The sequence below is a fragment of the Lithobates pipiens genome, unplaced genomic scaffold (genome assembly GCF_037356315.1).
Source record: "Lithobates pipiens isolate NorthernLeopardFrog02 unplaced genomic scaffold, aLitPip1_a1.2 Scaffold_16, whole genome shotgun sequence".
Lineage (NCBI taxonomy): Eukaryota > Metazoa > Chordata > Amphibia > Anura > Ranidae > Lithobates > Lithobates pipiens.
Window position 1 is genome coordinate 429345617 of NW_027507748.1, and position 23654 is coordinate 429369270.

General features: G+C 41.7%; 1 protein-coding gene across 8 annotated transcripts in view; it reads left to right on the forward strand.

The window, feature by feature from the left end:
- The window catches only part of DMD (dystrophin), a 3436004-nt gene that overhangs the window by 3376540 nt on the left and 35810 nt on the right, over positions 1–23654 (forward strand). For all 8 annotated transcript variants that reach the window (XM_077482558.1, XM_077482560.1, XM_077482557.1 and 5 more), the window contains 2 exons: positions 4877–5000; positions 23551–23643. In XM_077482558.1, coding sequence (XP_077338684.1) covers positions 4877–5000; positions 23551–23643 — 217 coding nt within the window. The remainder of the gene's footprint in view (positions 1–4876; positions 5001–23550; positions 23644–23654) is intronic.

Here is a 23654-nt window from a genome sequence, read left to right on the forward strand (position 1 = left end):
GTGGATCTATTGGCCTCCTGGCTCAATCAGAAGGTGCCGAGATTCGTGTCCAGGATAAGAGATCCGTGGGCAGACACGCTGGTGGCTCCGTGGGATCCATACCAGCTGATCTACGCCTTTCCTACGCTGAAACTTTGCCACGTCTGCTTCGCAGAGTGGAAGCCGAGGGGATTCCAGTGATCCTGGTTGCCCCAGATTGGCCTCAGCGGGCCTGGCATGCAGACCTTGTGCGCCTGGTGGCAGACGCTCCCTGGCGACTGCTGTTGAGAGAGAACATCCTATCTCAAGGTCCAATCCTTCACCCTGCTTTACCATCACTGGCTTTAACGGCCTGGCTATTGAAAGCCAGGTATTGAGGAACAGGGGTCTGTCGGACTTGGTGATTCCAACTATGCTGAGGGCGCGGAAATCTTCTTCCAGGAAGATATACCATCGTACTTGGAAGGCCTACATCTCCATGTGTTGGGAGAAAGGGTGGCATCCTCGCTCCTTCTCTATATCCAAGATCCTGCTGTTTCTTCAGTAAGGTGTACACCAGAGGTTGGCGTTGAGCACCATCAAGGGGCAGATTTCAGCTCTGGCTGTCTTTTTTCAAAGACCCCTGGCATCTCACTCATTAGTGAGTTCCTTTGTGCAGGGGGTGAAACATGTAGCTCCTCTGGTGCGTCCTCCGTTACCCCCGTGGGATTTGAACCTGGTGTTGTCGGCACTTCAGAAGCCGCCGTTTGAGAATATCAGGGAGATTCCTCTGCTGACCCTTTCACAGTAGTTGGTTTTTCTGGTGGCCATCACATCTGCCAGGAGGGTTTTGGAACTGGCGGCCTTGTCCTGCAAGTCGCCTTATCTGGTCATCCACAACCATCCTTTCTACCTAAGGTGGTCTCGGCCTTTCATATCAATGAGGACATTGTATTACCATCGTTGTGTCCTAAGCCTAAGCACCCCAAAGAGGTGACCCTTCATGCTCTGGATATGGTTAGGGCTCTGAAGGTGTACTTGTCTGCCACAGCTTCCTTTCGGAAGTCAGACTCACTGTTTGTTTTGGTGGCTGGTCCTAAGAAGGGCATGGTGGTCTTGCCGGCCACCATTTCCAGGTGGATCACAGATTGTAGTCTAAGCCTGTAAAACCTGCTTCTTAATAATATTTTTAATAATGTGTTGCATGAATTGAGTTTTGTTTATGAGTAGATAAATGGGTGTGGGATTTTTTTTTTTTCTGTTCCTTTTTGAATAGGTTATCATCAAGTAATCCAGTGAGTTTTCTTGGGAAGTGGTGGGGGGATTATTGTGGTCTGTGTTAATGAAAGGATCTACAGTATATAGATACTTTGGGCAGTGTGAACCTTTATGTTAATTGTGCTAATAAAAAAAAAACTTATTTTAAAAAACGATGAGATCCCTCTGATGCTTTTGAAGCTCTTTGCGAACCATGGCTTTTGCTGTAGGATGTGACTAATACACTTTTAAATGATGGCAGCTGTGTACTGACTTCTATATAACATGAGTTTGAATGTGATTGCTTAATTCTGAACACAGCTACATCCCCCAGGTATACGAGGGTGTGTGTGCACACGTATGCAACCATACTATTTTTTTTTTTTAGTTCTTCCCCAAAAAAAAAAAAAGTACAATTTATAGGTCACATTAAAGTGGGAGTAAACCCATCAATTTAATTTTTAATTTCGAAAAACACCTTCCCGGCATGCCGGAAATGCTAATTTTCACATTGGTTGTGCGTTCAACCAAACTTTTAAACCATCCAATGGCTAGTGTCATAACATGTGATCACATGTGCAGCATTATGGCAGTTAAAGCAGTGATCATCAACCCTGTCCTCAGGGCCCACTATACTGCAATCATTGAGCAGCAAATTATATATTTCAGTTATCTTGCAAACTTGGCCTGTTAGTGGGCCCTAAGGACAGGCGTTGATGACCACTGAGTTAAAGAATTATCAGAGGCCAAGATGGCAGCTTCCTTGGCTGAAAACGATAGGAGAAATTCCACTTTAAAGGTGGAAAAAGTTCTGAAATTAGTTATCGCAGAAACCTGACATTTAACAGGGGTGTGTAGACCTTTTATATCCACTGTATATGCAAAGACCGGGCCTTCTGAAACTGTGCTGAAGACCGATCAGCAAAAAACAGAGTATGTAAAGCATAGTGGTGGGAATCTTATGGTTTGGGGTTGCTACTTCAGGGCCTGGGTAGCTCTAAGCCATTGTGTCAACTATACATTCTGTGTCTTGTCAAAGTGTGCACATTGAGAATTTGAGGCCATCTGTCCAAAGTTGAAGATGAACCAGAAATGGTTTAACACAATAATGATCTGAAACATACTAGCAAATCAACCAAACAATGTCTCAAATAGAAAAAAGTTTATAGACTGCCCTAGTCAAAGCTCTGACTTGATTCCAATTGAAATTTTGTTGGGCAATTTCTAAAAATAGTGCATGTAAAAGCGCCTGAAAAATGCCTCCCCTGCAATCCCAGTGTGAAAGCCAGAGTGCTTTCACGCAGGGGCGCTGCGCTGGCAGGACTTTAAAAAAGTCCTGCAAGCAGCATCTTTGGGGTGGTGAAGGAGCTGTGTATACACCCAATCCCGCCCATTGAAATGAATGAGCACTGTGGCTGAAGCTTCTGCAAAGTGCTTTGGTAGAGGCGCTACATGGGCTCTTTTAACACTTTATTCGACTGCTAGTTAAAAGTGCTTCGCTAGTGGCCGAATAGTGGCGTTTTATTCAAAAAAAAGTGTAGCGTCCTTTAATCATGTGAAAGAAAGGGAGAAAATGCCACAACAGTGACTATAGGTCAAAAATAAATGCGCTACACTTTATTTTTGAATTCATATTTGGACTTTGTGTGTTAGCAGCTTTATTGTGTGCATTGACACATTGGGTGTACACACTTCACATAAGTTTGGTATTATACGTTTATGGTTTAGCGCAGTGTTTTCCCCCTTATTGACAGTGACGTTTTACTGTCAACACCCGCTTGCCCCAGTGATATTTTTTGTTAAATGATTGAAAAGGCTAATTTTCTTGTGTTCTTCATTATCTCACCATCTGTAGGTACTATTTAAATAATGATCTGATGTTTACATGTTTAAATATAATGAACAAGAAAATTTCTATGGGGTGTCCTTCATTTTTCGCGTAACTGTATGTAAACTGTATCATCTGGCAAAAGATGTTTTTTTCCGGTTTTAAGCTCTTTATTCATTTTAGATTTTACAAATACATTACAGAAAAAAAATCAAAAAAGTACATTTAAAACTCCTACACACCACAATAGCAAAAAAAAAAAACTTTACCAGACATATCGACAAGTGTGTATCATAGGCGAGAACAGGAGAGGTTTGGTCTCCCTGAATCTGAATGTATATGAGCTAACTAATCTTCAAAAAAAAAATCTTGTGACTGCCAGGCCTTTACACCTAGAACTCTTCCCTTGTGTCCTTACCCTCCTATCCTCTCCTTTCTTTTCTTCTACCCCCTCCATCCTCTTCCCACTAACCCCTTACTTCATGTGTATAGCATGAAAAGGAAAACAACAAAATAATCCAATAGTGATATTGAGGAAGAAAGGGAGAATAACTTTCAACCTTCTTCCTGTTCCCTCCCATTCATATCTCCTTTCCCAAACCTTCCCTTATAGTCACACCCATACATCCCCTATACCTGCCCTCCCTGTCACCCATTCTGGTCCCTAGTGGGCATTCTATATTCAGTGAATTAATGAACCATCATTCCATATTCCTGTGAACATGTATCTTATGTGTCCTTAAATTTTTTTGTTCTCCCTCATCCCCCACCAAAATTCAAAATTGAGAGAATATTTGGGGGGGGGGGGGGCGCGTGGGCAGCTTAGCACAAATAGGAAAAGATAAGTGAGCCTACTAAATCCCCCAAATACATTTTTATCTAATAAAAAAAAAAAGGAAGGGGGAATACATAAGTCGATCACTCTTTCTTGCCTGCAATTTATTTTCCGTAGTATTGGGTTTCTGCCATCTCTCTCCTCTCAAAAATCCTCCAATGCAATTTCATTACAAAGAAGCACCAAAATCATGCCAATCGGGCAATTCCTGTGCTTTCCCTTCCTGCAAGCATGTTGGCACTGTTAGCCTGGCAGCACTGTGCAACTAAAATTAGGACCCTGTTTCGTTGACCCGCTCCACCCCCCCCCCTCCCCCCCAAGTGCTGCTCAGGATATTGGAGGAAGCTAAAATAAAGACAGAATTTAGGTATGTATGCATGTTGTGTGAGTAAACCTAGTTTAATGGACATGAGATAGCTTTATGCTACAGCAACCAATTAGAGGTCTTCATAAAGAAGTGTGATTACAGTGATGAAAACTGATCTGTGAAAACAGACGTTTGACAGTGGAGACTGTTAGACACAATGGCTAATGTCACAATTTGGTTTGCATGTTCACAAAGTCCCATACATCCTGCAAATTATTATTTTTTGTTGGTGGATAGCTTTGTGGAGGAAACCTGTGTTAATCGGTGGAGATGCAGCAGCTGTACAGACTCACCCACACATCCAAGTTTGACAGTTGTGCAGGGATAAGTGTGTGGCACACACAGGGTGATTTTTGTGCTGCACACTTATCCCTACACACCTCTCAAGCTCAGATATTGGTTGAGTCCATACAGCCCCTGTCTCTCCACAAATTTGCTGGCTGCATGCAGCTCCGTAAAACTAAACAATGCTGTACAGTATTCTGCTCCGGCTTAAATGAGCCCTAAAGCTATATGTTCTTGACAAATGCCGTATTTGACATTACATGTGTATTAAAAAATGTTTTTTTTAATTGTACTGTTTTGCCTTTTTAGCCGCAAGCCTTTTAATTGTACTGTTTTGCCTTTTTAGCCGCAAGCCGAGGCAAAGGTCAATGGTACAACCTTTTCCTCTCCAACTCCATCACTACAGAGATCAGAGAGTAACCAACCTATGCTGCTTCGTGTGGTTGGCAGTCAGACATCTGAAACTATGGGTAAGGAATTTAACTGCGGAGCACAGTACTTGCTGTTGAATGCAAAAGCAGTTCTTGTTAATGATCAACTAGTATTGTTACAGCTCACTTTATATTCATGTCCTAAAATGCACCACTTCTGCTAACAAAAAAAGGCTAATCCATTACACTAAAATTTCCTTATAGCTAGCTTTTCTCATCCTGCTCATGGTCACGTCTTAAAATACTAAAAAGTTAAATCACAACTATTGCAACTATTGTTTCCCTATCGTGTTGTGAGTTCTGTCTATTTGCTGGCCTTCTCTTTCCACAAATTCCATGCATGCTTTGCAGCTTCTCTGCTGTGTGTTTTTTTTTTCTTCAGTATCTTAGGACTAAATATCCCATGGTACCTTGCTGCCTACAACTTGATTCCTGTACAGACTCTGCCTCCTCAAATATCTCCCCTCAGCGCCTTTGTAGTTCAGAAGGCACGCTCTGTGAATGCTTTGACACAGCAGTGCCTACTCACAGGGCATAGTGAATGTGTGCCGAAGAATTTAAAGAAGTAAACTTGTGGTCACAACATATGTTTACAAAAGTAGGCTAGAAATAATTAAAATACAATGTGCATATAAATATGAGTTTACATTTTGACCATAGATGGCAGCGTGGGTGTAGAGTAAACTATTTTACGCTTGGGAACTCTTTGTGGGCTAACATCTAAAGCAAAATTAAACTTTTTCAAAAATACTTCTATCTACTTTACAGAGAAGTTGGCTTACAACATTCAGGTGTAAAAAAAAAAAAAAAAACTAGGATAATGCATCAGCCCAAATAGAAGACATGGGCATCCCATGCCATGGCAACCAATAACCGTGCTATAACTTTTGCACCAAGACATCTGTGTGATGTTCTGAGCCTTGGCAAAATAATGGTGGACATCCTTCATCACTGCTTTGCTTTTTGCAAATTCCTGTTTACGCTGTAAATCATTAGCCTAATGACTGCAGTATCATCAGATTCATGTGAGTTTGTTTTTAATTCAACCACTGGGCACTCAAACCCCCTTCCTAACCAGGCCAATTTTCAGCTTTCAGCATTCTCACATTTTGAATGACAATTACTCATGCATCACTGTACCCATATGAAATGTTCTTTTTTTTTTTCCACACAACTAGAGCTTTCTTCTGGTGGTATTTGATCACCACTGAGTTTTACATTTTTTATGCTATAAATGGAAAAAAAAAGAATGACATTTTTGTAAAAAAAAAATATCAATTTTGCTATCGGTTATAACATTTTGCAAATTAGTTATTTTTCTTTATACATTTTGGCCAAAAGTTATACTGCTACATATCTTTGGTAAAAAATAGCCCAAATAAGTATATATTATTTGGTCTTTGTGAAAGCTATGGTGGCAGTCATTGAAAAGTGATCACACCTGATGTATTGACGGCCTTTCTCATTTCTTGAGATGCTTACAAGCCAGGAAAATGCAAATACCCCCCAAACGACCCCTTTTTGGAAAGTAGATATTCCAAGGTATTTAGTAAGGCATGGTGAGTTTTTTTAAGTAGTAATTTTTTCCCACATTGCTTTGCAAAATTAAGATATTTTTTTTCATATAGTTGTCATATTACCAAGTTATTTCTCACACACTGTGTAGGCAAACTTGCAACTACACCCCAAAACACATTCTGCTGCTACTCCTGAGTATGGAAATACCACATGTGTAAGACTTTTACACCGCCCTTGCCACATAGAGAGGCCCAATATGCAAGTAGCATAAATTACACATACAATTTCCTGACAACCTTTCACACTTTAAGGCCCTAGCGCATTAGTACAATGAAAACACCCACAAAATTACCCCCTTTTGGAAAGCAAACAACCCAACGTATAATCTGAGGCATTGTGAGTCTTTTGAACATGTCATATTTTTTTCCACAAGTTTTTGGAAAATGTGGAAAAATTAAATATTTTTTTTAACACAATGTTTTCCATTTATAAGGGATTTCAAACACATAGCAAAAATGACACCCCAAAATACATTCCGTTACTCCTCCTGAGTATAGAGATAGCACATGTGTGAGACCTTTATACAGCCTGGCCATATACAGACGCCCAACACTCAGGGAGCACCGTCCGGTGCCCTAGGGACATATAATTACAACTCGAATTTCCTGACTTTACACTTTTGTGAGGCACTGATAGGCACTGTAGTAGCACGGGGGGGGGGGCGGGGGGGCATGCATGAGGCATGTATGGGCCTGAATGAGGCATGGATGGGCTAGAATAAGGCATGGATGAGGCAGGGGGAGTGCTGCTGCAGTCTCCCTTCTCTCCTCGCACGCTGTACTGATCAGTATGTGCAGCATGCGAGGAGAGAGCTGAACTGGATATGCACCGGTTGATAGACAAGTGATCGCTCCGTCATTGGGTGAAGTGATCACGTGGTAAATGGAAAACCATTTGGCCCTTTACTCCGATCCGTGATGCGCCGGGTCCGGTGAACCCAATGAGCACGAACACGTCACTGTACATCCTCCCAGAATTTAGCCGACTATGTAACCGTCATTCAGCTATGACCCGGTCAGCAAGTGGTTAAGAGCCAATTTAAAAAAGGTTATACTTGGAAGATATTTTCAAACAGCAAGCTGCAACACTAACAAAGGCACAACGAATAATTGTACAGTAGAAACACAATTTTCTTTTTTTTTTGTTTTGTAAAATAAAGGACAGGTGGGTTCAGGAAACATTTATATACATTTATATCATACTTTGCCCACAGGTACAATCATTACTTCCCTCTTTCAACCCCACCACTATAGACAAGGTTGCTAAACTACTTGCCAAAATCCACCTTACCATCTGCCCTACTGGATACTGTTCCCTGGCAAATGCTACGTTCACTCTCTGGCTCTATGCTACACTCTCTAACCCACATCTTCAATCTCTCCCTCTCTTCTGGCATCTTCCCCAACTCTCTAAAACATGTACTTGTCAGACCCATACTTAAAAAGCCCTCACTGGACCCATCCAATCTCAACAACCTATGCCCCATCTCTTTGCTCTCCTTCTTATCCAAATTCCTTGAACGTCTACAACCAACTGAGCGTCCACCTTGCTGATAATGGCCTTCTCGATCCCCCTTCAGCCTGGATTTCATCCTCAACACTCCACAGAAACTGCTCTCCTAAAACTAACAAACGATCTACTAATGGCCAAAACCAATCTACACTATTCTGAACTCCGACTCCTGGACCTCTCTGCCTTTGATACAGTTCACCACCACCCCCTCCTCAAAAAAAAAAAACAAACTCCACACCTTTTGGTTTCTGTGACTGTTATCTCCGCTGGTCCTCTTCCTACTTATCCAACTGCACCTTTAGCATTTCTTACAACTCTACTTCCTCCTTTCTCTGTTGTCCTGCTGTCCTCCAATGTTCTGTTTTTGGACTTCTCCTATTTTCAATGTACACCACCTCCCTGGGTCAGCTGATAGCCTCCCGTGGCTTCCAATATCACCTCTACGCTGATAACACCCAAATCTATTTCTCTACCCATCAGCTCACCCCCTCTGTCTCCTCACGTATCACTAATTTACCATCAGAGATATCAGTCTGGATGTCACACCACTTCATTGAACTCAATCTATCTAAAACCAAACGTATAATTTTTCCTCTTCCATATGCCCTTTTCCCTTCCCCTGACCTGGTCAAAATCAATAGCACAACTATAAACCCGTCCCCACATGCCAAGGTTCTAGGTGTAGTCCTGGACTCTGATCTCTCCTTTAAGAACCACGTCCAATCACTGTCCAAATCTTGCTGCCTTAACCTCCGCAACATCTCCAAAATATGCCACTTTCTAACCAATGACACAACAAAGCTTTTAATTCACTCCCTGGTCATCTCTCGCCTTGACTACTGCAACTCCCTTCTCATTGGCTTACCTCTACATAGTCCATCACCTCTTCAATCCATCATGAATGTTTCTGCCAGACTCATCCATCTTACCAATCGCTTTGTGTCTGCTACCCCTCGCTGTCAATCCCTCCACTGGCTTCCGCTCACCCAGCGAAATTAAATTCAAAATACTAACTACATCTAAAGCCATCCACAATTTAGCCACCAGCTACATCAGTGGCCTAGTGTCTAAATGCAAACCTACTCGTTCTCTTTGTTCTTCTCAAGACCTTCTGCTCTATAGCTCCCTCATCACCTCCTCCTACGCTCGCCTCCAGGACTTTTCCAAAGCCTCTCCAATCCTATGGAATGCTTTACCCCAATATGTCCACCTATCTCCTACTCTATTAGCTTTTAGACAATCCCTGAAAACCCTTCTCTACAGAGAATTCTACACTACCCACACCTAACAACTGTATTTTCATTTTCTCCATCATCTCACCCCCCATAGTTATTACCTTTTTTGTTCCAATTGACCCTCCCTTCTAGATTGTAAACTCTAACGAGCAGGGCCCTCTGATCCCTCCTGTATTGAATTATATTGTACCGTGTACTGTCTGCCCTCATGTTGTAAAGCGCTGCGCAAACTGTTAGCACTAAATAAAACTTGTATAATAAATAACAATATACTTGCCATTAGTTTGATAAAACAGATACTTTTCAGCTCTCTATTCTTTTTATCTGGAGGTTGTATAGCTTTAATGAACTGATGGACCAATTATATTTTGCTATGCTGCCAAACACTGCTGCTTGTTCAATAGAGGATATGTAGAAATGGTCTCAGATTCAAGGTCATTTTTGGAATACATTTTTTTCAGTGTCAATAGCTGAAAGGGCGGGGCAAGGTCTGTCTAGTATTGAATTAGGGTATGTGGTCTCAGTGAGAGCCATGTCTAATGTTCTACATTACACGGTCTCCCTTTTTTTTTTTTTTTTTTTTAAGACTGAAAATTGTATTATTAAATCTATTCAGCATTCATTTATGCCAAACCCAGTAAATACTTCTAAACCAGTATTAATGTGATGACATGTCCTGAAATCCTAAACCCTTCCATGGAGAAGGAACCTATAAAGCGGTAAAGTAGCTTTAACTACTTAAGGACCGCCTCATGTAAATATACATCTTCTTTTTGAAGAGGGACATCTCGGTAACGGCAGCAGCTGCTGCCACAACCGAGGTATCCCTCTTTACAGGAGGCGGTCTTGTGTGCAATAACAGTGGTCTCCGTGGCGGGTTCGCCACGAGATCACCGTTGGCAGAGGGAGAGGTGACACCCCCCCTCCCGCCGCCCTCCCGGTCCTTCCGTCGGTAGCGGCGGAGGCGATCGTGTCCTGTCAATGGCCGGGTATGGAGACGAGTGAGGCTAAGATGGCCCCCACTTGTCTCTATACCAGAGGAGGGCGGAAGCAATGTCAAAACGTCACTTACGCCCATACCTCTTAAAAGTATATTTTTTTCAATCAATTAATATAGATGGTGCAGTGCAAAATACAAAAGTCCACACGTATTGGTCATATATGACAACAGAAGAGCATGTAGAGCGGGAACACCACGTGGAAAGACCGCTAATTGCTTGTATGTGACACTCCTTCCACCAGTAGGAATAAACTCTTACCAGCTCTGATCGACCTCTGAATTTTCAGGTGGTCAAATGCACGTATTCACACTCTCGGTGTGCAGGAGTCTTTATTTCCACATGCAAATAGAGCAGTAGTCCGAATCCCTTGATCACATGCAGCCGACTCCAGAAAAAACCCCAATGGATTCACTCCAGATGTAAGTAGGTAGGTATATGTGAACAGAAAAATCCAGGAACAATAATACAAGTATGGTAAACGGTTAAAAAGGATTATGTAATGGTAAATCGGTATGCTATTGAGGGACAAATATGTCAGAGTTGCAATATACCGCTGGAGCAGTGCACGCTTGCACCCACAAGCTCAGAGCTCATTCATTAGGTGTGCACAGCATTCTGTGGCATCTCAACTAGGCATAGCGTTTCCACTAACTGTGCACAGCATTCTGTGACATCTCAACTAGGCATAGCGTTTCCACTAACTTGAGTTCCATGAGCCATTCCATGAGCGGACGCAATTTTGAAGCATGACATGTTGGGTATCAATTTACTCGGCGTAACATTATCTTTCACAATATAAAAAAATTGGCCTAATTTTACTGTTTTGTTCTTTTAGTCAAAACAGTGAATTTTTTCCCCCAAAAAAGTGTGCTTGTAAGATCGCTGCGCAAATGCAGTGTGAAAAAAAGTATTGCAATGACCGCCATTTTATTATCTGGGTGTTAGAAAAAAAAACAAAATATGTTTGGGGGTTCTAAGTAATTTTCTAGCAAAAAAAGCTGTTTTAACCACTTGAGATCCGCGCTATTGCCAAATGACGGCATTAGCGCGGATCTACTTTTCCGGGACTACGTCTATTGACGTCGTCCCGGTTACGAGCGGCCTGCGCGCCCCCTGAGGGGCGCGCGCGGCGCGCTCTGTGATCGGCGAGTCCACGAGACTCGCCTGATCACCGATCCGTGCAAGGGGTCGATCCCGACCCCTTATCACGTGATCAGCTGTCAGCCAATGACAGCTGATCATGTGACAGAACGGAGCCGGTAATCGGCTATTATTCCTCCTCGCGCTGACAGCGCGAGGAGAGAAAAAAAAGCCGATCACCGGCGGCCGTGATCGGGACATCAGTCCCGATCACGGCCAGCAATACAGCTGACCACCTGCCTCCTGCCAGTGCCCACCTGCCCACCGCAGTGCCATCCTGAATGAAAGTAAGTGCCCCCCATCAGTGCCACCCAGCAGTGCCCACAGTGCCACCCACAATGCCACCCACAGTGCCATCCAGCAGTGCCACCAACAGTGCCCACAATCTTCCTTAAAGGTGCAGCACCCCAGTGCCGCCCAGCAGTGCCGCCCATCAGTGCCCAGCAGTGCCGCCCATCAGTGCCCAGCAGTGCCGCCCATCAGTGCCCAGCAGTGCCACCTATCAGAGCCACCTATCAGTGCCACCTATCAGTGCCCATCAGTCCCATCTATCAGTGGTACCTATCAGTGCCCATCCGTGCCACTTATCCGTGCCACCCATCCATGCCATCTTATCTGTGCCCATCTTTGCCCATCAGTGCCGCCTTATCTGTGCCGATCGGTGCCGCCTTATCTGTGCCTATTAGTGCCGCCTTAACTATGCCTATCAGTGCCCACCAATGCAGCCCATCAGTGCCCACCAATGCAGCCCATCAGTGCCCACCAATGCAGCCATCAGTGCCGCCTAATCAGCGCACTTCAATGAAGGAGAAAAATGACCCGTTTGCAAAATTGTATAACAAACTATTAAAACATGATTTTTTTTTTTTTTTTTTTTTTGCATCTTTTTTTTTTGTTTAGCAAAAAATAAAACTCCGAGCTGTAACTAAATACCACCAAAAGAAAGCTCTATTTGTGGGAAAAAAATGATAAAAATTTCATTTGGGTACAGTGTTGTATGACCGCGCAATTGTCATTCAAAGTGCATCAGCGCTGAAAGCTGAAAATTGGTCTGGGACTGAGGGGGGTTTAAGTGCCCAGTAAGCAAGTGGTTAAACATGTAAATGTCTGAAAAAGAGGCCTGGTCCTTAAGTGGTTAAAGGTAACTTGTCACAAGAGAATAATGGAGATTGCCATTAGGGTACATTGGCAGCAGCTACAAAACAGCTGGTGTACAGTCAGATGACAGCAGTGATCAGTCCATCACAGTTTACTTTTTTTTACTTTTACTTTTTGTTAAAAAAAAGAAAAAAAAAACTTTAGTGAAATGACATACAGTGATAATTCATTAAGTTCTGTTGGCTGCTGTGCAGTGTGTATTGGTGGATTGCCTCTCTCACTGCGTAGAAGTATGGCTTGCAACGCAGTGATGTGAACGAGCCAGGCTGGAGACAAGGCATCCAAAATGATCCCTGTAGACAAAAGGGGACTATGTCTGCATGACGTCTTTTGCACGGCCATTTATAGTTGTCATCAGAAGCCAGCGTGACAACACAAGAGCATAACTCTGGGACAGGTACAGAGCATTGTCAGCCTGTAATAGGAAGGAATTTTCAATGCAGGATAAACGAGAATTATTTTTCTTTTTAGTCAAGTTGCAGATATAAAAAAAAGATATAAAACCACTTTTATAATTACATTAACATGTTAACATATATGAAGTTTTAGTAATTGTGTTTACGTATACTTTAACAGTGTTCATTTCCTACAAAGACTTGTTTTGAAAAAATAAAGATGCTAGACTTAAATTTTATGTTGTCCATGTTAAATACTGTTATTAAAACTTAAGCACAAGGAACGAAAAAGCGCTACGCTCATCCTGCAGGGGTTAACTGATACTTCACTGCCAGGGCTCTGGGGGTGTGGGCGATCAGGTAAATAAAATTGCTTTCCCAGCCCCTTAGACCTATTTAAGCATTTAACTCTTGCAGTTTGGCAGCAGCCTTTTTTTCCTTTAGCTGGAGATGGGCTTTAAAACTGTGTTCCAGCTACTTTCTCAAGCAGATTATGAATATGAATTAGACATTCTTATTGGAGATAACATTTTAAAAACCTAGCAGCATAATAACTCGCTTTCTGATTGCAAAGAGTCTTACCTAAGCAAACAATCATGGCCTGACTGCAGAGCTTCATTCTGAAATTCCCTGTGGCAGCATCCTATAATCAATAGCCAAAATCATTATTTCTATGGCAACATGGGCTGTATTTAGATATTGAAAAATAAGCATGCAAAGTCATCTCCGATAATATCCCAGGCATTATGCAAACCATCGACTTCTAATCTAAGTGAAGATAAAAGATGAGCTCTTGTCTAAATATTTGATCTCCTAATTTCTGTATGTGCTTTGTTGCACATGCATTCATTTGTGTTACGCAACAGTGTAAGGTTATTCGTTTATATCAAAACAGGTTTTGTCTTTTTAAAATCGGTGATAAATGAATCACAGCTAATCTGAAAGTCACTAGATATTCTGGGCTGCTAAAAGCCAGAAACAAATAATGCTTCTAAAGTTCAGTATCAGTGGGTTATTCAGTCTGCAATAAGATAGCATTCTAAGCAGCCAGATGCTATATTGATGTTATGATAGTCACATCAGTTCTCTTGTATCGTAAAGCATGCTCTACTGTACTTAACATTACTTAGAATTTTTGGCTCTGACCTAATCTTTGATTGCTTATATCAAAATCTAGAAAGAAAATTAAGTTTATCATCCTAAACCTGACCATTTTGCAGCAAATGTGTGACAGGCTTGTAGTACAGGCAAAATTGCTTAAAATAAATGCACATCACAAAGAGATGCTGCAATTTAAAAAATATAGGCATATTTGGCATCTACACTTGGTGACCACTATCTTGGGTACTCTTGCCTGTGGACACAAAAGCCAAGCAGCAAATCATGTTACAGCACCACAAATAGCCATACATTAGGAGCTTTAGTTTAATGCACAATCATTTCTATAGTTGAAACAATAGACAACTTCAGGGAAACATTGCTGTGAGCAGTCAGTAGAGAATGGACAGACTTGAAGTCTCCAACTAATTAAATAACCACTCATTGCATCACTGGTGTACAAAAGAGCATCACTGAATGTGCAGCTTGTCAAAGCTTGAATAGTAAGTGCTACGCCAATAAAAGACAATGCAACGTTCCAATATATACTACACTCTAATCTTCAGAACCAGACAATTGATTGAAACATCCCGTTGGCTTGTCTTTTAATTTTGGCTGCAACATACAGATGTTAAAGTCAGAATTTTGTGTACACATCATGAATCCACATGTCCAGTCTGTCATGTACCAATGTTTCAGACTGGTGGGGGTGAAGCTATTGAATCACTTGGATCAAAATTCCTTATTTTCAAAAACAATTTATTTCAGGCTTTCTTGAAAGTAAAAGAAGACCTTATGTTGGACTAGATGTTTTTTCCTGGTATAATGACTACTGAATATATATATATATATATATATATATATATATATATATATATATATATATATATATATATATATATATATATATATATATATATATATATATATATATATATTATTGGTTAATAGTGCACCAATAAGCTGGAGCCATTCTTCTCCGTCTATGAATAGTCATGTGTGGTAAAAGAATGATTTTTTTTTTTTTTTAACACAGCTCTCTGCAATTTAGATGAAGTCACAAATAAGATCAGTGGGTTCAGTTCCCACAGCAATAGCAGAAGGCAAATGTGATTCTCTTGGAAGCTTTGCTTTTATGCCCATGACTTCCACTACATAGAAAAGTAGCAATGAGAGAAAAAAGATCAAGTGATTCATTAGTCTGCCCCATTTTTAGTATAGATTTATGTTTGTCCCAGGCATGTTTAATTCCACTTACTGTTGACTGACTCACTACCCCTGTTGGAAGTCTATTCCAATCATCATCAGTAAAATAATACTTTCTTTAGAATTTTCTTCTTGCTAGCTTGAGGTCATGTCCCAGTGTTCTTGATCTTTGCTTTGTATTGAAAATGTTGCTCGGCTGAACCCTTAATTTGTACCCTTACCGCGGCTCACAGCAGGGGGTCCAGTGCGTCCCTATTCACCGATTCAGTTGCAAATCGGGTCCAAAGTTTTGCTGAATTCACACCTGAATCGGAACCAAAGACACACAGGACCCTTTCCAAATGTGGACTGCGGCCGCCCTGGAGGTGTGTGAACTGACTCTATTGCGAGCCAGGCACACCCTCCTGTCAGATGGATGTGGAAACCCACATCCAGTTCGTATAAGTGTAAACTGAGCCTTAATGTATAAAAGGCATGTAAGGTTTCCTACATGTCTCCTTTACCTGCTTTTTTCAAGAATTTACATAGTAAGTTCCTGGAGTCTCTCCTGGTATGTTTTATCCTACAGAACTTTCCCCATTTTTTTTTTCCATCTCTGGACTTGTTCAACGCCCTTTTTTTCAGTCAAGGCACCCCTTAAAAATATTATGGACAGTCTCAAGGCACCCCATTCCAAAATGTAAAAACTATTCTAATAGTTTTACATAATGCAGCAACATCCACAGGTCCTAGTAGGACACCCAACGTTAGAGGTGATTTTCTTCCAAAGCAAATACACTTTTGCAAACTGGTACTGACTAGTATTCCAATGTTTCTCCATGTGACTCCACCGCTGATGGAGAGAGGGCAGGGGAGAGTCCAACAAGGATGTAATACAGGTGACTTATATCCTCATCAATTGATGATGCCATTGGTCATTAGGACACCGGCAGCTAGAAGGTTGTAATGGTGCACAATGAAAACCTGTGACTTAGTGTAACTAAAAGGCGGCCTACATCCACACATCAGCTTGTATACAGTTTTTGCTAAATTTGTAGGTGTTTTGCCAAGGCACCCCTGAAGAAACCTCAAGGCACCTCAGAGTACCTGGGTACCCTGGTTGAAATGGGCTGTTTTAGAGTATAATCTTATATTCTTCCATGGGAGCTGTACTCTTCCTCCTCCTCTTCCTCCTCCTCTTCCTCCTCCTCCTCTCCTCCCCCTCCTCCCCCTCCTCCCCCTCCTCCTCCTCCACCTCCTCCTCCACCTCCTCCTCCACCTCCTCCTCCACCTCCTCCTCCTCCTCCTCCTCCTCCTCCTCCTCTTCTCTTCTTCTTCCTCTTCCTCTTCCTCCTCTTCCTCCTCCCCCTCCTCCCCCTCCTCCTCCTCCTCCTCCTTCCTCTTCCTCCTCCTCCTTCCTTTCCCTCCTTTCCCTCCTCTTCCTCTTCCTCCTCCTCTTCCTCCTCCTCTTCCTTTTCCTCCTCTTCCTTTTCCTCCTTCTTCCTTTTCCTCCTTCTTCCTCCTTCCTTCCTTCCTTCCTTCCTTCCTTCCTTCCCTCCCTCCCTCCCTTCTTCTTACTCCTCCTTCTTCCTCTTCTTCCTTCTTCTTCCTTCTTCTTCCTTCTTCTTCCTTCTTCTTCCTTCTTCTTCCTTCTTCTTCCTTCTTCTTCCTTCTTCCTTCTTCTTCCTTCTTCCTCCTTCATCTTCTTTCCCTAGCTTGGACCTACCTGACATTGATATATTCATGGACAAGTGTAGCCACACACCGAAACAGATATTCAAACGAGTGCATTTTTTCACAAGGGTTTGCGGTTACCACAAAATAACATTCTTTAATTTTGCAATTTTAGATAAAAATGGTGCTTCAGATTTGTTTCTGCGCAGTACTGAACATATTAGCACTTGAGCTAAGGAATCGGTAACCGATTGTCGTCTGATTATTGGAAACCGATAAGAGTGTAATTATAAGGCTCAGTAATCAATGGGTCTTTGATAATTCTTAAATAACCAAACATTTTGGAGGATAGAAACACTGGACATTTTTTTTAAGCTGATTGATCATGGTTTACTGTTGTATCACAAAAAAAGGTACACATAGGTATACGTACTAAGAGTGCACATGTCCTTTAAGCTAGTTACACACAGTAGTGTCTTGGGACTATAATTCCATCTTTGCTTTATACGGTGTATGACAGACTCACCTGGGACAGAGGCTTTTGGAGGGGTCTGAAGGCTACCCTCTTGACTACTGTTTGAATAATACCACATTTTGTACACAGAGCCTAGTAGCAAACCATGAATGACAAAAGAGGTTATGAAAGGCTGAATATTTAATTTGTGATCTTACCTAGCAGTGGGTGACAGTGTTGTGCCATGTGTTTAAAGGGAGACTATAGATTTTTGATCAAATTAGAAAATTGTATCTTACACTGTATTTTATTTTTCTTAAATGTATTAAAAGAGCTAAACGTAGAAAGAAAAAAAACAGCCTACTAGGAATCAGATTCTAGGACAGTTCACTATTACTCTCTGAGATGCAGGCTTCCCTTTCACTGACTTTTGCAGCCTCTGCCATTTTCTTTTTTTTTTTCTTTGTAACATGTATTAATGTTGATGAGGAGGCTAACAAGATGTGACTCCAGTGACTGACAAGTGTGGAGAACTGAGTGAACGTGTAAAAATGGGCACTAATGAGTGAAACACACATTACTGAGCATTGATTTGCAATCTCCCAGGAGTGTTTTTATGTTACTAATACAACGCTATTATTTTTCCCAAATAAGAAAATTGATAGTTTAGTAACAGAACATAGACTAAAAAGAAATATGAAGTTCAAGCAAAGCAGCTTGAATGTTTGCATCTGTCCCAAGAAGCCTGTAATCATTAATCTTTGAATTGTTGCAGTTTTTTTGGAAATCATGAATCAGTCTATTAACCTGTTCCCTCCCAGCCTATGGGCAGATGACGCCTGCACAAACCTCTAGTCGATCCTGGTGGAGGTCATATGAATTATGGCCACACAGCGATGGGACCTGTCACTGGCTGTGTCCACTGATCACTGTACCGGCTTGCTGCTGTACCATGTGACCACTGTAACCAATCACAACAGGTCACATGACAGTTGTAAACTTGGGTAGCATCCTTTGAAGCCACCCATTGTATACAATTGTTTTGCTAGTTGTGATTGGTCACAGTGATCACATGGTACAGACGGGGCCCATCTGTGCCGTGTGATCAGCTGTGGCCAATCACAGCAAACAACAAAACAAACTGAATCCATTTTATTCAGTAAAATGCTTGAGCACTACCACACCCATTATATAATGACGCTGTACTGCACTGGTAAAAGTATATACAAAGAAAAAAAAAATCTTTGAACCGCTTACCGCAAACTGCTGTAGGTGTACTTCAGTACTTTGATGTAGAATACCGGGGTTATGGCAGATAGCTGCCATAACCCCCCTTTTTTTTTTTGCAACGGCGGGCAGTCCTCTTTAGGATAAAAGTGGTCTCTGTGTCTGCTTCGCCAGGAGATCGCTTTTATCTGCAACAGGAGAGGTGCCCCCCCCCCGCCGTCGCGCTCCAGTCTTTGTTGCTTACCAGACCTGCCGGTAGCAGTGGTGACTATCCGATGCTTTCAGTAGCATGGAAACGAGTGAGGGAAAGATGGCCCCCACTCAGCTCCATAATATTGGATGATGGAAACAACATCAAACGTCACTTCTGCCCAATGGTCTTAAAGGGTATTTATTTTTTATTGCATTTAAGTGTAAATGTGAGATCTGATGTCTTTTTGACCCCAGATCTCATATTAAAGAGGTCCTGACATGTAAGAGGTCCTGACATGTAAAAATAAAATAAAGAAAAATTTAAGTGTCCTGTTCTGCCAAGTTCGCATGCAGAAGCAAACTCAAAACTGGTAACCTGTAATTTTTAATCGTCACCTATGGAGATTTTTAAGGGTCAAATTTGTCCCCATTCCACGAGCGTGTGCAATTTTAAAGCAGGACATATTGGGCATCAATTTACTCAGCGTAACATTATCTTTCACACTATAGAAAAAAAATCAGGCTTACTTCACTGTTGTCTTATTTTTTTTAATCCAAAATATGTATTGTTTCCCAAAAAATTGCGACTGTAAGACTGCTGCACAAATACGGTGTGACAAAGTATTGTAATGACCACCATTTCATTCTCTAGGCTGTCAGAAGCCCAAACATTTTTTTTCCAACGTAATTTCCTAGAAAAAAGCTGATTTTAACTTGTAAACAACAAATCTCAAAAAAGAGGCGTGGTCCTTAAGTGGTTAATTTCTACATTTTCCAAAAAGTGACAGTTTAAAAAAAACTCTCCATGCCTCTTACTAAATACCTTGGACTGTCTACAGTCCAAAAAGGGGCCATTTGGACCTCAAGAAATGAGACACACTATCAATACATCAGGATTGATCAATTTTTCAGATTTTTACTGTAGTTTGTGGACTGTATACAGACCTAAATAATATACACGGATTTGGGTTATTTTCACCAAAGATATGTAGCAGAATACATTTTGTCCTAAATAAATGATGAGGGGGCGTGGTTTCGGTATGCAGTAGAGCGGTCGTGTCAATACCGAATATATAGCACTAAAGTCTACACCCCATCACTGTCACTCACCTGGAAAGGATGCGAAAGAGATCCGGCAAACCCCTGTCTAAAAAAGGCACCTCGGCCTCTCCTCCTATACCCTGCGTGATGTAATATGCAGAGTGCATCATTATACTGAAAAATAACTTATCATGAAAAAGGCTAGAGAGGCCACATCGCTGGACTTTGACAGAGCAACTCTTTCCTTTTCTCCGGACCTGGCAAGGGAAACCCTGGAATGACACTGGGCCCTGCATCCCCTGACAGAGAAACTCCGAGCTGCATCCATTAACTACCGATGGGGTTTCCCATCGGCCCTGATAGCAAACAGATGGCAAAACAGCAGTTCTTCGGTTCCCAGAGGATTTGGAGAAATGCTGTATGGACATCAATATATCCCCACCGGAGCTACCTGGCTGGCAAGATGTTATCCCACCTCTACCCGGCAACTCCAAATCCAGATTGCAAGAGGTGGACCATAAACACAGAGCCTCCACTTCTGGATCTTTGCCCCATTCCGGCTGACCCCTGGGCCTGCAGTCTAGGGAACTATTCCCCCCCATCGCCTGGCAGTGATGAAACTTTGTTCACAAGTATACCCTGACCATTAGTCACGTTATAGGTCATTTTGTCTTGTACCTATGTCTGACAGTTCTTGTTTATGTATACATATCTAAGCGAATGCTCCAGACACTGTGGCGCAGGGAATACCGCTCATACAATTCTTGGTACCCTTGTTATGATGCCCGGGGTCCCCCCGCCTCCACTTTGGGGGCTGTGTGGCCTCATGGTCCCATCCTTTTATGGGTGGTGGCTGTGGGGATGTTGTAGTTCCTATGCTCCCTGACTTTGCACTGCAGACTTATGCATGACCCTCCTCCAATGAGGTCTAGTCCTTTCTCATTACAAGATGCGAACTATTTTTTTCCTCCATATTCTTCCCTCTTTCACTCCCCACTCCCTCCCCCCCCCCCCCCCCCCCCCACTCCTCACATCCTAACCCTTCTTCCTCTGCCTCAGGTTCAACTCCCTATGAAATTGGTGTTCACGGATGCCTCCTTTCGGTCTTTATAGCTATGGCTACGGTAAATTTACTTTCACTTAATGTAAGGGGCCTACATGCACCTGGAAAAAGACACAATCTTTATAGAGAGCTGGGGCGCCTGCAGGGTGATGTGACCTTCCTACAGGAGAGCCACCTAACGCATACTACTTCTGTAAAACTTTTCTCCCAACATTACCCCACGTGGTTTTATAGTCTATCTGATGTGCCATTGGGTTCCGTAGGGGAACTGTGTTTACACTAGACTCTGTTAAGTGACCCAATTGGGCGATTTTTGTGTTTGAAAGGTAACCTTGGTAGTATGCATGTGGTGACTACACATGCTCCCAAGCGTGACCATGCAAATTTTATTACATCCACTCTTAAGAAATTCAGGGACTTCTCCTGCAGTTGTATTCTTCTAGCTGGAGATTGCAATACCCCCCTGGAACCTATCCTTGATACCTCCAAGGGGAGATCTAAAATTCCTCACAAACGTTTGATGTTAATATGCAAACATTTTCATGAAATATGGAAGAAACATGGAAGATCATGCCCCCGCGGTAGAGGGATTACACCCATTACTCTCAGGTACATCAGACATATTCTGGGGCTTCTAAAATGGCGGAGATGAACTATAAATTGCTGATGAGACGGCACTATACCCCTGTAGTCCTCCACAAGACCTTTCCACAAGCATCACCTTTATGCTGGAGAGGATGCGGTGAAAGAGCAACACATGCTCACATCTGGTGGTTCTGTCCATTTATACACCCATACTGGCTGACTATTTTATACTGGACCAAAGAGATCCAGGGGTACGATATTCCCAATGACCTGTGCTTTGTTTTGCTACATTGTACAGATAAACCAGTAGGACCCTATAAGGAATCCATAACGTCACACCTCCTTAATCCTGCAAAGACGCTCTATTTTGGAAAAAAAATGACCATACCAACGTTACACCATTGGCTAATGAAAGTAGACAATATTTACTACATGGAAGATTTGACTCTTTCCCTCAGAAATAAATTTGACCTAGCAAAGAAAATATGGTCCCGCTTTTTTGCCTTCAAATACTCTACCACATACGCAGAAATCATGTCTCAAATGGGGTAACGTGAGGATAGACTGAGGCACTCCATAAGGGAGATTGGACCGAGAAGATGCTTCCCCCACCTCTCCCATCTTTGCCCTTCTTCTTTAATCTTCTGCATCTTTTCTTTTCTGTCTTTCATTCTATCCTCTCAAAGATGTATGCTTCTGTACAAGGCTTTCACAGAAAAGATAATAATGGCTTGCACTCTGTTCGATGAGTTTAGCGCTAAATTTGACAAGTGGTTCCAAGCTGAACATACTGATCTTGGAATTTGTTAATGTGGTATGTAAGGTTATTACAAAGTATTCTCGTCAATTTGCTTTTACCTACTCTGTAATGTATACTGCATTTCTTGTACTACATCATACATTTTTCTTAAATAAAAACGAATTAAACAAAAAAATGATCAAAGAATATTTGCAAAATTTTATAACAGAAACAAAAACTTTCAAAATTTTCTTTTTCTTTACATTTATTTAGAAAAAATACCACCAAAAGAAAGCTCTATTAGTCTGAACAAAATGACAGAAATTTAGTTTGGGTACAGTGTTGCATGACCGCGCAATTGTCATTCAAAGTGTGACAGTGCTAAAAGCTGAAAATTGGCCTGGGCAGAAAAGGGTTAAATGTGCCCGATATTGAAGTAGTTAATGTCATTGAGAGTGTTAGCAAGATTTTCATATTTGCCACAAGACATCAAATTCATTGAGATACAATGTTAAAAATACCTTCTTTATGAAGCAAGCTATGGTGATTTTATACACGGTAAGTTACTGCATATGAATTAGTGCAGATGTGCTGCACATAAGGTAAATGTGTCCATGTGAGCAGGCCTTTTTTTTATTAATGATAGTCCAGGACTTTGTTCACCCTTTTGGATTAAAATCTACTGCATCTTTAGTTGTAAAACTTCACAAAGTTGTAATTTTGGCTTCATGCACTCCATTCACTGTTCTGGAAGTACTGTTCTTTCTTTATAGTCACCTGATGTGGAAATGGCTTTTGGATGATCTCAGATGCTCATGATTATATGATGGAAGGGTCAATGATGGTTCTAAAAATAAACCCACAAAACATTCACATGATGGTTGGTGTGTAACATTGAGACAAGGTTACTTCTTCTGAAATATTGCCAAGATTTAACTTTGCCAGAAGAATTGCGTCTAGGACACATTACTGATTAATATGCTGTAGGTGACTGGGGCAAGAGAATCACTAAATATGAATCTCGGAAGAGTGAAAGTCAGTGAAACAAACATTGATTTGTCCTTGCTAAGCCGCCCTAGAAGAGCCCCGTTTACACTTTGTTCTAAGCGGTAGCTAAAACGTTTAGCAATACTAAAGTACTGATTAGGCAAACTCCTTCAAAGGCACGTCTTGATGCATCCCATTATAATTCAGTTCATTCTTTAATCAAGCTAAAAGATCTCTATCGGTTTAATATTTGTAATGTTCATTTAGGTACTCGAAGGTTTAAGTGTCTTATTTTTTAATTGAAAAAAATGTTTATTTCTCTTAGGAGAGGATGATGTTCTCAGTCCTCCTCATGATACAAGCACAGGACTAGAGGAAGTCATGGAGCAGCTTAACAACTCCTTCCCCACTGCAAGAGGTAAGAACAGC